Source organism: Pseudorca crassidens, chromosome 8, assembly GCF_039906515.1.
Source record: "Pseudorca crassidens isolate mPseCra1 chromosome 8, mPseCra1.hap1, whole genome shotgun sequence".
NCBI lineage: Eukaryota > Metazoa > Chordata > Mammalia > Artiodactyla > Delphinidae > Pseudorca > Pseudorca crassidens.
Genome location: NC_090303.1, coordinates 78249355 through 78263078, shown reverse-complemented (window position 1 = coordinate 78263078; position 13724 = coordinate 78249355). Strand labels below are relative to the sequence as shown.

The following is a 13724-nucleotide window of genomic DNA, read 5'->3' as shown; positions in this document are numbered from 1 at the left end:
TCACAGATCTGGCGGCCAGGCAGGCAAAGTTTCGAGAAAGGAGAGGAGGATCCTGTAATCCCTGTCGGAGAAAGCTAGGAGCGCTCGTAATTGACACAAAAATAAATCTCACTCGGTTTACACATTAAATGGACAGCCTCCTGTCTCCCCAGTTCCCAGTGCCCCCCCACGAGCTTCCCTGAGCAACTGCACACAAACCCGGCTGCCTGTGAACTCTTCTTGCTGAGCAAGGGCAGCTGGTTCTCTTAGCTACAGATGTTGCCTTTCCTTTCTTTTCTGAGACTTCTATTTAGTGTTGAGACTAACTCGTTACTGTCTTCTATAAGAACCGGTCAGAGGCCTCTAACTCCTTTCATTTACCAACATCCAACCAGAGGCAAAACGAATGACACTACTTTAAAAATACTACTAATTTTTTAAAGCAATCAGTCAGAAATCATCTTAAAAAGACACCCTTTTCCTAAATACTCATTGATGCTGACAATTTCACATGTGTTTCAGCATGAGCCCTTAACGGTGTGTGAAACATTACTGAGGTTAGGAGACACTTTAAAGCATGATCCATTTCATCTACCCCTCAAGTCTTTATCTTTTCAAACTCTGGTACCCCCTTTCTTCTTTTATGAACTCAGAGCATTATTTATGACATATTTATGGGCTGTAGTCCCCTTATTTCCAGGAATAATTATACCTGATTTATAATCATAATCCTTAAGTATATCATCTCCTTTGAATTTTACGAAGGTTGCTTAATATTATGTAGTGCCTTTTGGTTCCTTTTTCAGACACCAGCAAGGATCCTTATAGGAAACTTGAAGTTCACATAGCCTGGTGAAAATGGGCTTACCTGCGTTAGGAAGTGTACTCCATCCACCGGCAGATGAAATCCAATTCCCAGAGTTTTGATGATCACAAGGATATTGAGTAAATTTTCCCTGTGAAATAATCAGAACACAAGCCATGAACTTTGATTACATTTCTGGATGTCCGTGTATACATAAGCAGAGTGGAATTCCTTTAGAATGTGATAATTGGCATATAGGACTAAATTCTCATTTTATAGGTTTAATATATATTAGTGTTGTTTTCTTTTTCGTGGATTGAGTTTTATGTGTCAGTGGGCATGTTTTGATTTGTAGTAAATGTAAACTTGCATACTGAAGAGCCATCTTGTGATTGGATATAAAAGTATTTTGAAACATTTTAAACTAGACTTTAAGTACTGGATTCTAAATTACAAGTTGCCCTTTATATAAAATCTTGATAAAATTCTGTCACATCGAGTAACTTTTTTTTTTTTTTTTACTTAGAACAGTAATGGCAATTATTATTGCAGAAATGTACCTCTTTAAAACCTTGTGAATAATTTGCAGGTGATTGGAATTAAGCCACTGAACACCACCAACGACTAATACAGTCTGGCTGGTATTCTCCAGGGGATGTGATCTGAAAGAAAAACAACACATGTTGCCTTGAAACAGATGGTAAACATTTTAACAGCATTGCCTCACATTTCATTGAACCATATCTGGCATCCTGATCACAGGACCTCCCTGTCATTTCTAACTCGTTTTCAGCCATATTACTTGGTATTTAAACTTTTCAGTGCATTTGATATACAGCAAACAATTATGACAGCTAGTAAAACATCTATCCATTGTGGTATTGTTTCATTCAAAATAGTTCCACTGTACCTTTGCAAGAGATGTTCAAGGGCTTTTTCAAATGTTGGTCTCAACGAAGGGCTTATCCAGAACTGTGGATAGTAGGAATAACTGATCAAAGTCTTCCCACCATTGACGTTGTAATAGAATTTAGTGCCATGCACCTTCTGCCATTCTTGAAAGGTTTCATTCAATCTTTCGATCAGATAGTACATTATCCCTCTGTTGGTCGAATCTCCAATGAAAAGAATCTATAAGTTAAAAAATCTTGCTTTCAAATCTGATGCTTATGGGATATAGAAGACAATATAAAATAAATAATTTGATGAAAACGAAGCCACAAATCTAATTGAAGGACAGCCCTTTAAATGGTCAGAAATGACATTAATCATATTCTCCCCCAAACCCGTTCATTTTCCTTTTCCATATTCCTAGTAATGACATCATCTACTGACCTACTAACTCATGTTTAAAGCTTTTTGCTTTCTTTATGCTGCCTTTAATTTCTCCACCTCGCTTATGCTCTTAACTTTCTCATCGAATCAGCTTAACACATTTCATTGATTCAAATAGGCATGAAGTATTCTAGTGCGGTAAGAATACTTAGAGATTTTCCAATCTCTTTATTTCATAGATGAGAAATCTGGGAATCCACAGAGGTTAGCTAGCTCGATAGAGGTCAAGCTACTACTTGAGAAAAGAGCCACAGGACGAGAATTTAATTTTCTGAAAAGCAGTCTGTGTTCCAGGATGCAAATCCCAGTGCCATTTGCCCTGGAAGCCTCTAACCCATCACCTCCTTCCCATCCCCACCAGCGGAGACCCGCTTCAGGCTCCGACTGCCTCAAAGGTGTGCTATTGTTAACACTTGCTTAATGGGTCTTCTTGCACGATGGCTGCCCTCTAATTCATTCTCCACACAGTAATACTGGGATAAATTTCCAAATGTCTCATCTCACGTTCACACTCAGAAACCTTATCGGCTCCCCACGTACTACAGAATCAAGTCTTAACTCCTGAGGTTCAGTTAACATTTGCTGAGTTTTTATTGCATATCGGCTTTTGCTAAGTGGAGATTTCACATAGGGGACTCACTTTTAATCTTCATAATCGTGGGGTGTGAATCATTCTCTGTTTCACAGATGAGGGACTTGAGGCTCAGGGAGACTGAGGTTCTAAATCTAGTAAATGGGGAACACAGGACTCAAATCCAAGTCCTTTATCTCCAAGTGCAGGGTCGATGGCCCCATGCTCTCAACACTTCTCCTAAAGTAAGCAGGTCAGATTCCTACTTTTTCACTGAACATGATTTGCACTCAGCAACATCTGTTTTTCCTTGTGCTAACCCGTCTGCCTAGAAAGCCCCTCTCTCTGCAACCCCACCTGTGCAAATGCTACAAGTCTCCAGACTCGCCATAAACGGCTCTCTCAGCCGGTCTTGTCCAATGCCCCAGCGAAAGCAACCTTCTCTGATCTCCGTGATTTCATTATAATTTTTATTTCCATTACTGATTTTATCAAAGACTACATGAAATTATGGCTATTTGTCTCTGTATCTTTTTTCTCATATCTTATCAAGAAGGATTTGAGGTCAGAGTCAAGGTTAATTTCTACATTCTAATTTCCCCCATAGTTCTATGCATGCATTTAAAAAGTATTTAGTGAACTGAACGTCAAAGGGACTTCTATGAGAGACAATTCCTTTTAATGTCTTTGGAGAAGGTTTAATTTGTACTTCAGTTTTTTTCTCTTTCTGTTGAGATTTCCCTTTGCATTAGTCATGTACATATTCACTTCTGATTTTAAGAGCAGTCACTGCATCACTTCTCAGGCACTAGTGCGTTCGCCCATCCACAGTGAGACGGCAAAGGTTTACTTTTTCCACAGTAAGGGTACTCAAGTAGCTGTGTGAAGAAACCCAGAAGGCATTCTCCTTCAGAATTTGCTTCCCATCAAACACTGTTACCATAAGCATAGCCAAACTCAACTGTATGATGTAAGATGTCAAGGCCCCAGTCACCGAGTCTCTCGGTCAAGTTCCATTTGGGGCAATAAAATCCCAGTATGAGAAAAATACTTTGTGAAATCACTTGAAATTCTTCCTACTGGATTTGACCTATAATTATTTGTTTTTTTCTGGCCCGGATTTCTGATTTTTTAAAAGGGAAACTTTGAATTATCAGGAAAGCTCTTCATTTCAGAGACTAGTAATTATCCAACTCCTTTTGTAATAGTTTGCTAGGGCTGCCATAACAAAGTACCACAGACTGGGTAGCTTAAACAACAGAAATTTATTTTCTCATGATTCTTGGCTAGAAGTCCAAGATCAACGTATTTGCATGGTTGGTTTCTTCTGAGGGCATCTCTGCTTGACTTGTAGATGGCCATCTTCTCTGTGTCTACATATGGTCTTTCTTCTGTGTATGTCTGTGTCTTAATCTCCTCTACTTATAAGGACACCTGTCATATTGGATTAGGGCCCACCCTAATGGCCTTGTTGTTTTTTTTTTTTTTGCGGTAAGTGGGCCTCTCACTGTTGTGGCCTCTCCCGTTGTGGAGCGCAGGCTCCGGACCCACAGGCTCAGCGGCCATGGCTCACGGGCCCAGCCGCTCCGCGGCATGTGGGATCCTCCCGGACCAGGGCACGAACCCGTGTCCCCTGCATCGGCAGGCGGACTCTCAACCACTGCGCCACCAGGGAAGCCCAGCCTTGTTTTAACTTAATCATCTCTTTAAAGGTTCTATCTCCAAAACAGCCACATTCTGAGGTTATTAGGACTGGGAATTAGGACTTCAACATATGAATTTGGTTGGGTAGAAACACAATTCAGCTTTTAATACCAGTAAAGGACCTTGGAAATCCGGTTGTTAAGCTAAATTTCCACTACAGATTTTTCTTATGGGGTCTTTTCATTTCAGTATCAAGACACAATCCCTCCTAGTGTCTCTCTGGGCAGCCGGTAAGATCACTGGGTATCTGTATCGTGGGCTACAGAGAGAACTACAGAGGTTGAAGGAAATCCAACGAGCTGCCTGTTACTGAGAGAAAAAAAAATTTCTAGATTTCCATTTTTTTCTGTGGGGTTGTACGAAGATGCAGCCCACCAGTGCATGACAGGGGCAAAAAGAAGTTGTGTTTCAGAATTCTTAGGTACTGTTATTTATTAACCAGATGATCTTAGACAAATTATGTGACCTCTTCATGGGTTCATTTCCTTATGTGTGTATTGGGGAAAATAACAGCACCACTGTAAAGGACTTTAATGAGCTTTTAAATACTTATCTTATTCCTGGCACACAGCACACAACAAATGGGAACCAGCATTAAAGCACAGGAAAGCAAGAAGTGTTTTGGAATGCTTCTAGTGTGTCCTGCAGTGCACTGCTAGGCGCTTTAAAATTTGTTAGCTATTTCAGAGAAAATGTCAGTAAAGATAGGAAGCGTCTAAATCACAGCAGCCTCTCTCCTGTCCTATCCACCCTGTTACAGACTCTCAGCAGGGCTAGTAGGGTTGCTGGTGAAACGGAGACTCTGAATCAAGAGCCGGGAGAGAGATCGCCACCCTGAGCAAACCAAGGATCTCTGAAAGGTTCCTCACGTCTGTCTCCACTGCTGATCAGTGACTAACAAGAGCTACAGGGATGGGAGAAGGAAGTATCACCACCACCATCTGCAAAACAGGTTCTTCTAAACTGCAAATATCTAGATAGCATTTTTCAAGCCCAGCAGACACAGCTCTGGGAAGACGAGGTCCTGGAGAATTATTTTAGCCCCGTGCCTTTCTAGTCATGAAAGACAGAAACGATAAATTATAACTAAAGTGAAAATGTACTTGTGAATTTTAAATTGCTGGTTCTGTAGGTAAAGCAGTTTTTGGAAGAGGTTAATCGGTATTCCTAACTAAAAGATTTCTAACTTCAAGATATCAGCTTTTTTAAGTGCACGCAATTAAAAAATAATACCCAGAAGAGAAGTGCTTCTCTTCAGCCACATGATTCACATTCAGCCTTTATATCTTTTAGATCATTTGACTTGGTGAATTTTTAAAAGGAAATTTGCAGATTATTTGTTTTCAAGGTCTACTTCTACTTTAAAAGGTCTAAATTACCAAAACAAATATTTACAACTAGCCACACATTTTGTAAATAATTCTCCTTTCCTGTGAAGATTATTGCCCTATACTAGTATGCACAGGTGTTGGCTGGCAGATGCAATCAAAGAAAAAAAAACCAAGTAACCAGTAAGCAATTATAAAAATAATCAATATTAGCAGTAAAACATTAAAATAACTATTTTAATAAAGATTTAAAAAGGTTTTTAAAGGTCCAATGATATCATGAGTTCAGGGAAATGAACCCTCTCATATACTACTATGTAAGAACCACAAGGGAGAGATGCTTTCTTCCTTTTTTTTTTTAAACTGTTGAATTCCAAGTGTCCAGAATACTGCCTGGTGTAAAAGTCAGTCCTCATTTGTTAAATGGATGACTGGAAACTTTGATGCTGTGTATATAAATCAGTAGTTTTCTACTTCTAGGAAATTTCATGGATGCCCATGAAAATACATTTAAAAGCAAAATAAACTGGAAGCAACATAAATGTCTATCAGATTGATTATATTAAGTTATAATCATACACTTGAATTCTTTTAATCTTTTAACAATGATATTGTAATATGGATATATTGTGATGGGAACATTTTAGTTAACCTTCATAAAAAGATGATTATAATCAGAATATAAATAATTGTTGCATTTTTGTAAAAGTAAAGCATATGGATGCATAGAAAAAACCCTGATTTAAAAAAAAATTATTTAATTTATTTAATTTTGGCTGCGTTGGGTCTTCGTTGCTGCGGGCGGGCTTTCTCTAGTTGCAGCGAGTAGGGGCTACTCTTCATTGCGGTGCGCAGGTTTCTCATTGCAGTGGTTTCTCTTGTTGAGGAGCACGGGCTCTAGGTGTGTGGGCTTCAGTAGTTGTGGCACGTGGGCTTCAGTAGTTGTGCCTCGCGAGCTCTAGAGCGCAGGCTCAGTAGCCGTGGCACACGGGCTTAGTTGCTCTGTGGCATATGGGATCTTCCCAGACCAGGGCTCGAACCTGTGTTCCCTCCATTGGCAGTCAGATTCTTAACCACTGCGCCACAGGGAAGCCTGACCCGGGTTATTCTGAAGTGATGATATTATGACAGTTTATTCTTTTCGCTCATTTGTATTTTCTAAATGAACAGATATTGGCTTTTTAGATTAATTAAAAAAACAAAAGCAGCAACAGTGGCAACAATAACAGTAAATCCATTTGTTTAAAAGCATTTTGAAAATTCATGTAAAAATAATCAGCTTAAATAAACTTTATTTCTACTTTTTTTAAATTTTGAAATTCCAGTGTTTTTTTTTTTATTGGACTCTAATTGCTTTACAATGTTGTGTTAGTTTCTGCTGTACAATGAAGTGAATCAGCTATATGTATATGTATATCCCCTCCCTATCGGACCTCCCTCTCACCACCCTCCCATCCCACCCATCTAGGTCGTCACAGAGCACCGAGCTGAGCTTCCTGTGCTATGCGGCTGCTTCCCACTAGCTATCTGTTTTACACATGGTAGTGTACATATGTCAATCCTTATCTCCCAATTCGCCCCACCCCCCCAACCACCCCCAACCCTGTGTCCACAGGTCCGTTCTCTACATCTATGTCTCTATTCCTGCCCTGCAAATAGGTTCATCTGCATCATTTTTCTAGATTCCACATATATGTGTTAATATACATTATTTGTTTTTCTCTTACTCTACTCTGTATGACAGTCTCTAGGTCCATCCACATCTCTACAAGTGACCCAATTTCGTTTCTCTTTATGGCTGAGTAATATTCCATTGTATATATGTACCACATCTGCTTTATCCATTCATCTGTCGTTGGACATTTAGGCTGTTTCCACTTCCTGGCTATTGTAAATAGTGTTGCAATGAACATTGGGGTACATGTCCTTTTGAATTATGGTTTTCTCAGGGTATATGCCCAGTAGTGGGATTTCTGGGTCATATGGTAGTTCTATTTTTAGTTTTTTAAGGAACCTCCATACTGTTCTCCATAGTGACTGTATCAATTTACATTCCCACCAACAGTGCAAAAGGGTTCCCTTTTCTCTACACCCTCTCCAGCATTTATTGCTTGTAGATTTTTTGATGATGGCCATTCTGACTGGTGTGAGGTGATACCTCATTGTAGTTTTGATTTTCATTTCTCTAATAATTAGTGATATCTTTTCATGTGCCTCTTGGCCATCTGTATGCTTTCTTTGGTGAAATGTCTGTTTAGATCTTCCACCCATTTTTTAATTGGGTTGTTTGTTTTTTTGATATTGAGCTCCATTAGTTGTTTGTATAGTTTGGAGATTAATCTTTTGTCAGTTGCTTTGTTTGCAGATATTTTCTCACATTCTGAGGGTTGTCTTTTCGTCTTGTTTATGGTTTCCTTTGCTGTGCAAAAGCTTTTAAGTTTCATTAGGTCTTATTTGCTCATCTTTGTTTTTATTTTCATTACCCTAGGAGGCGGGTCAAAAAAGATCTTGCTGTGGTTTACGTCAAGGCGTGTTTTTCCTGTTTTCATCTAAGAGCTTTATAGTGTCCTGTCTTACATTTAGGTCTTTAATGTATTTTGAGTTTATTTTTGTGTATGGTGTTAGGAAGTGTTCTAATTTCGTTCTTTTACATGTAGCGGTCCAGTTTTCCCAGCACCACTTATTAAAGAGGCTGTCTTTTCGCCATTGTATATCCTTGCCTCCTTTGTTATAAATTAGGTGACCATGTGTGCGTGGGTTTATCTCTGGGCTTTCTATCCTGTACCATGGATCTATACTTCTGTTTTTGTGCCAGTACCATACTGTCTTGATGACTGTAGAACAATGGCCTAAGAGAATCAAGATCAAACATTGGTTCAATAAACCTGTCACAGGAATAACACTAATCGTATTTTGAATTCCAGTAGCAGCTTTATTCTACAGACTGAATGGCTTTTTGCTATGTAGCGTCTCTCTCTGGTCCTGTGCTATGAAGGGAGGCTGCCTCCACCGAGGTGGGCTCTGGAGAGGAGCAGAGACATCTGTGTCTCGATGTGTCACTAGAGGCTGGATCTCAGCTCCTCAGCGGGAGACAAAGATGTGTTTAGAAGAGTTCTGCATCTGTTTTATTCCCAAAACTTGGCATGCAAGGTGTCACTGAAAAGTATATAGGGCCTGGTGTTTTTTCTACTATTTTTCACACCATCATGGACCATAGGACCTAGAAGCACATCCTGTTCTTAGGCTCTATTAAAGCTTGGGCTTACTTTAAAAGAGTCTTCTTAAAAACCATGAAACTGTCTTTGTTTTCATTTCTAATTTCTCAACATTATATAGTGCCTGTATTAGGTGACACAGGCTAAGTGCTATTAACAAACAGAGCCCCCAAATGTATAATGGCCTAAATACAATGGATGTTTACTTCTCCTTCAGGAAAACAGTCCAGGTGGTTCCAGGCAGGGGTATGGGGGCGGGTTGGGGCCGGGAGGTCATTCAGGGTCCCAGGATGGTTAGACTGTGCCTTCCTCAAATCCGAGACCTCACTGGGCATTGTTATCCAGCTGGGGGAAGGAGTAAAGAGCTGCCAGGTTTCCTACGGGCCCATCCTGGGAGCTGGGCACGTCACTGCTGCTCACATCCCATTGGTTGGAACTCAGTCATGTGGTCATGCACCTGATCTCAAGGGAGACTGAGAAATGTAGTCAAGCTTTGTGCCAGAAAGAAGAAGAAACGAGTTTGATGAACACTTCCCTAGTCTTTACCACATTCTCCTACATGCTAAGTCTTTCTGGGGAAATAAAAACACCTAAATTCAGATTTTCTACCTGTGAATTAGTAAAAGTGTGAAGCATATGAAAGCCTAAATTTATAATCTACATAATGCATAAGAGCACTTCTGTTCTTAGAGATATTGATTCCTTGGGACAAATAAGAGCAAGAAATATCATTTATTAGTGAAAATACAACAAAAACTTCGGGTTTTTTTTTTTTTTTTTTTTTTTTTTTGCGGTACCCGGGTCTCTCACTGCTGTGGCCTCTCGCGTTGCGGAGCACAGGCTCCGGACGCACAGGCCCAGCGGCCATGGCTCACGGGCCCAGCTGCTCCGCGGCGCCTGGGATCCTCCTGGACCGGGGCACGAACCCGTGTCCCCTGCATTGGCAGGAGGACTCTCAACCACTGCGCCACCAGGGAAGCCCTGGGAATTTTTGATTGAAATATACGATAAAACAATTTTCATCCCACTTTATCTCATCATGAATAAAGGGAACTAATGATGACGATACTTAACATGTAAATATTTTACTCCGTTACCTCCTGTCTCCAAAGTCACCAAAAGTAACAAGGACATAGTTAGCAAAGCAAGTTATAAAGAAATGAAGAGAAGCAATGGGGGCTGTCTGTGTTGAGTCAATATAAAGGTAGTTTGTTAGCTTCTCAGATTCTTCTGATCTGTTGAAGCTAGGAAAGAACTGGGTATATGTAGAAGCAATAGACAGGGGAAAAAAAACCACCTTGATTTAAAATAATTTTCTATCTTCCTTTCTTTCCTCTTGCATAGGTTCTATCTTCAATATTCACAGAGATGGGGATATTTCTTCAGAACAACAAAGTACATGGAGATGCCAACACAGGTCTCAGCCAGCAAATAGGAACCCACTGGAAGCTTCCAAGACGGGAAGTTACACAGGAGCTTCTTGTCCATTAATCTAGGCAATGCCTGCTTACTGGAGAGCTCTCATCTTGGTAAATAAAGGAAACGAAAGTGAGGAGGAGTCCTATTCATTCCATCTAGTCCAGGGCCAAGCATAGCCCATACGTTTAGAAAGCTCCACAGTGATTCCAATGAGCCCCATGATTGAGCACCACTGCTCTCATAAAATAACTTCCCATTCTAAGTGAGGTATAGGGTGATTCAGCTCTAATATGAAGCTGAGACTGATCAGATGGCTAGTGATATTTAGGGCATGATGAAAATCTAGCTCATCAAAGCGTCTCTCTGTGAAATGTAATATGATTGCAACGAATGTTTTTTCAATGATGCATTTGATTAAATTGGCTATAGAGGACCAAACAAATTGCTCTTTGGAGTCAAGAACAGATGAAAACTGACATGTAGGCAAGTCACTCTAAAACACATGAAATTTGGCAGAAAAGAAAAACAAACAACTGAACAATATCACCTAGACACAGATCTTCTAACTGCTTGGAACAAAAGTATGTATCTATTTTGCTCTTCTCTCTGGACTGTGGGCATTATGTGTAAGCCATCCTTCCCTGGTGAGAGTCAGGTACACTCCTTTTCTTCTGTTCACCCTTTTTTATTGAAACTGACAAGCAACAATGAATTGTGTAACCATAATGGAATTCACGTATTAGTCAGAACATATTATTTTAAATTGGGCGTACTTCAAATATGTAAACACCTTTAAATCCAAGACAGTACTTAACTTGCAAACATAGCTTAAAACTGCAAGTTACATTTCCTGTTTTAACAGCTGAGTTTAAATACTTTCAGTAAATATTGCCTTTTTATATTTTCCTTTCTTAATTGCACTCTTCTCTCAGATATTTTATTACTGAGTAATAAAATACTGAGTTTGTCAGTTGAACTATGTTTCTGACAAACAAAATAAAAGCTCGTTTCATTCAGTTTTGGTCAACCTCCTAAGTTCTTTCAGTTGTAAATTTCATTACCCTACTTCTAAACTATTTCCTATGTATTTTGCACTGTGATTACAAAGTTATGCTCTGATAAATTTTTCTAAATGTTCCAACCAAAGTTTATTAAGTAAGAGGTGTGTATCTATTTAGAGACATATGTCAAGAGTATAACTGAACACACAGTTTGTTCTTTTTCAATGAATTTTGCTTTGATTCAACACGACAGCACATCACAAAAGCTATACATATCTGCAAGAACTTACAAATGAAATAACTCATATTTGGATAGATTTAGAGTAAGAAGGGTCTCGTATTTACCTGCCCTCCAGACACGAACAAGTATGCCATAGAAAGGGATACAAATGCTCTGAGGAGAAACCCTGTGCCATCTTTCTGCAGAGATCAGCCTCCTGTTCACTGAAGTAAAGGCAAATGACTGAGGTATAAAAAGTTTGGTCTTGCTTACACACCACTGAGTGCAGTGACATTCCTGGTCAAAGCTACAGGAAACTTGAACGCCTTTTTAAATCCCAACTGATCTGTGTTTTGTTTCTTCCCCACCGGTGGGCCTCCATTTCCAAGTACAGCCTTCCATTCATCACTGGAAAGCAGTGGTAAAAAGATGTAGAAGATCATAATAACAACACAAGGAAATTCAACTGAGAGAAATGACTACTGGAGATTCTAAAGAAAGCAGAACACCGGTTGAAGGCCTAACTTTCCAATACTTCTCACGGACCCAGTAAATTCTGTGGCCTTTTAATTGGATTCTTTTGAGAAAGATAACTCAGTTTAATGTACTCCCTTAAAGGTTGCCTTGATTAGGATTTAAAATAAACTTCTGTTTTTTTTTGTAGCACAACATATCTGCACTACTGTACACGGGAACAGTGACATTTTTGGCTTCTCACGGTAAAAAGTCTGAGTTTTCCATATTAATTGAAAGTTTTCAGATGAGTAAGGGTACTATACCATTAGAAATTGCATGTCTAGGTATGTCCCCACTTTTACACAATCCAAGAGGCATAAACTGGACCACACAGAAAATGAGTAACTCAGCATCACCTCCAGTGCACTCCTTGCCTGCTAGGTTCCTGCCCATTGTCTGTTCCCTCCATTCTCCGTTCCCTCCAGTAAGAGAAAATTCAAAAAAGGCACTAAGCTTGAGTGATACAACTCTCACCATAGGTTCTTCTGAGAAAAAATGAAGATCTTTATTTTTTTCTCGTTCAATTAAACTATTTCAAAGTCATGTGATTGGTAGATTGCCTATAACTACCAACACCACTCTGCTCAGGTACTTTCTCTTTTGGCAACTTTTGCAGACCTTCCCAGTCCAGGTCAGGTGCCAGCCTCTGGGCTTCTCCCAACCTTTGCAATGATCACGCGATTTTGTAACGATCACTTCTCTCATTTGTCTTCTTCCACTAGACATTTGGCACCTTGGAGGATCGTGGTGTGCACACGTAGAACAGATTCTTAGCTCAACAGAACTAGATGAATGAATAACAAGGTGACATCCCAAAGGTTGAAAAAGTGTTCTGGGCTTAATTGTGTTAAAGTGGTCAGCTGGATTCGACTCTGTGAGAACATGTTAGGGATAACTGAGATTGCAAGGTTTCTGATGTGGGGCAGCAGAGTTACTCTGATTCCTTCCATGAATAAAAGAGTCACTTCATTCCCGAGTGCCAGTCTGAAACTGCTGTCCTTTAGCATTTGTGAAGTGAATTTCTGGATGATATCACCCAAATAATATGCCTCTTTTCTTGAATGTTTGACATGGCAAAAAGAGTCCCTTACCTGCACCTCACCCCCCAAAAGAGTCAGGTGTTTATAAAACAAAATATTTGTGTTACTTGTTTCTCAATTTTTGTAACGGATATGCTTTAACATGTATTTGTCTTTGAAATAGAATGGTGATTATAAAAAGTTCTGGGTAGGATGAGAACTCCCTTGCTTCAGTAATGAAATATAAGAGTTTCACCATCACTTTGTATGTTTATATTTTTCTCCAGGAGAATGAGAAATAGATGTATAGGGAAAACCTTCTGCTAACCAACTCCTATTCATAAGTGAAGCTTTCTTAAAATAAGTGCGATTTCATAGTTGTAATCGTGAATGTTTACACAATTATCTCTGTGCTGTGTGGTACGTGAGGGTATAAACCTGTCTGCACATTACCAAGTCCTGTGATTCAGAATATAAAATGTCTTTCTCAGTTTTTCCCTTCTTTGCATTTCCACGGCCTCTGCCCAAGTTCTGATTTATATAACTTTTCAAAATATAGATTTTTGGCTTTAAAAAGGTGCTCACACATTGTAAACATAAAGGTAACACACA

At 39.5% G+C, this 13724-nt stretch overlaps 1 protein-coding gene across 6 annotated transcripts in view; it reads right to left on the bottom strand.

Annotated features, from left to right (window-relative positions):
* The window catches only part of CPED1 (cadherin like and PC-esterase domain containing 1), a 300373-nt gene that overhangs the window by 21725 nt on the left and 264924 nt on the right, over positions 1 to 13724 (bottom strand). For 5 of the 6 annotated variants that reach the window (XM_067746829.1, XM_067746831.1, XM_067746834.1 and 2 more), the window contains 3 exons: positions 1695 to 1915; positions 1345 to 1446; positions 848 to 935 (listed from right to left, as the gene is read on the bottom strand). In XM_067746829.1, the coding sequence (XP_067602930.1) occupies positions 848 to 935; positions 1345 to 1446; positions 1695 to 1915 (411 nt within the window). Of the gene's footprint in view, positions 1 to 847; positions 936 to 1344; positions 1447 to 1694; positions 1916 to 6315; positions 6881 to 13724 lie in introns of those variants that run through there. The other variant, XM_067746836.1, reaches the window with a different exon arrangement.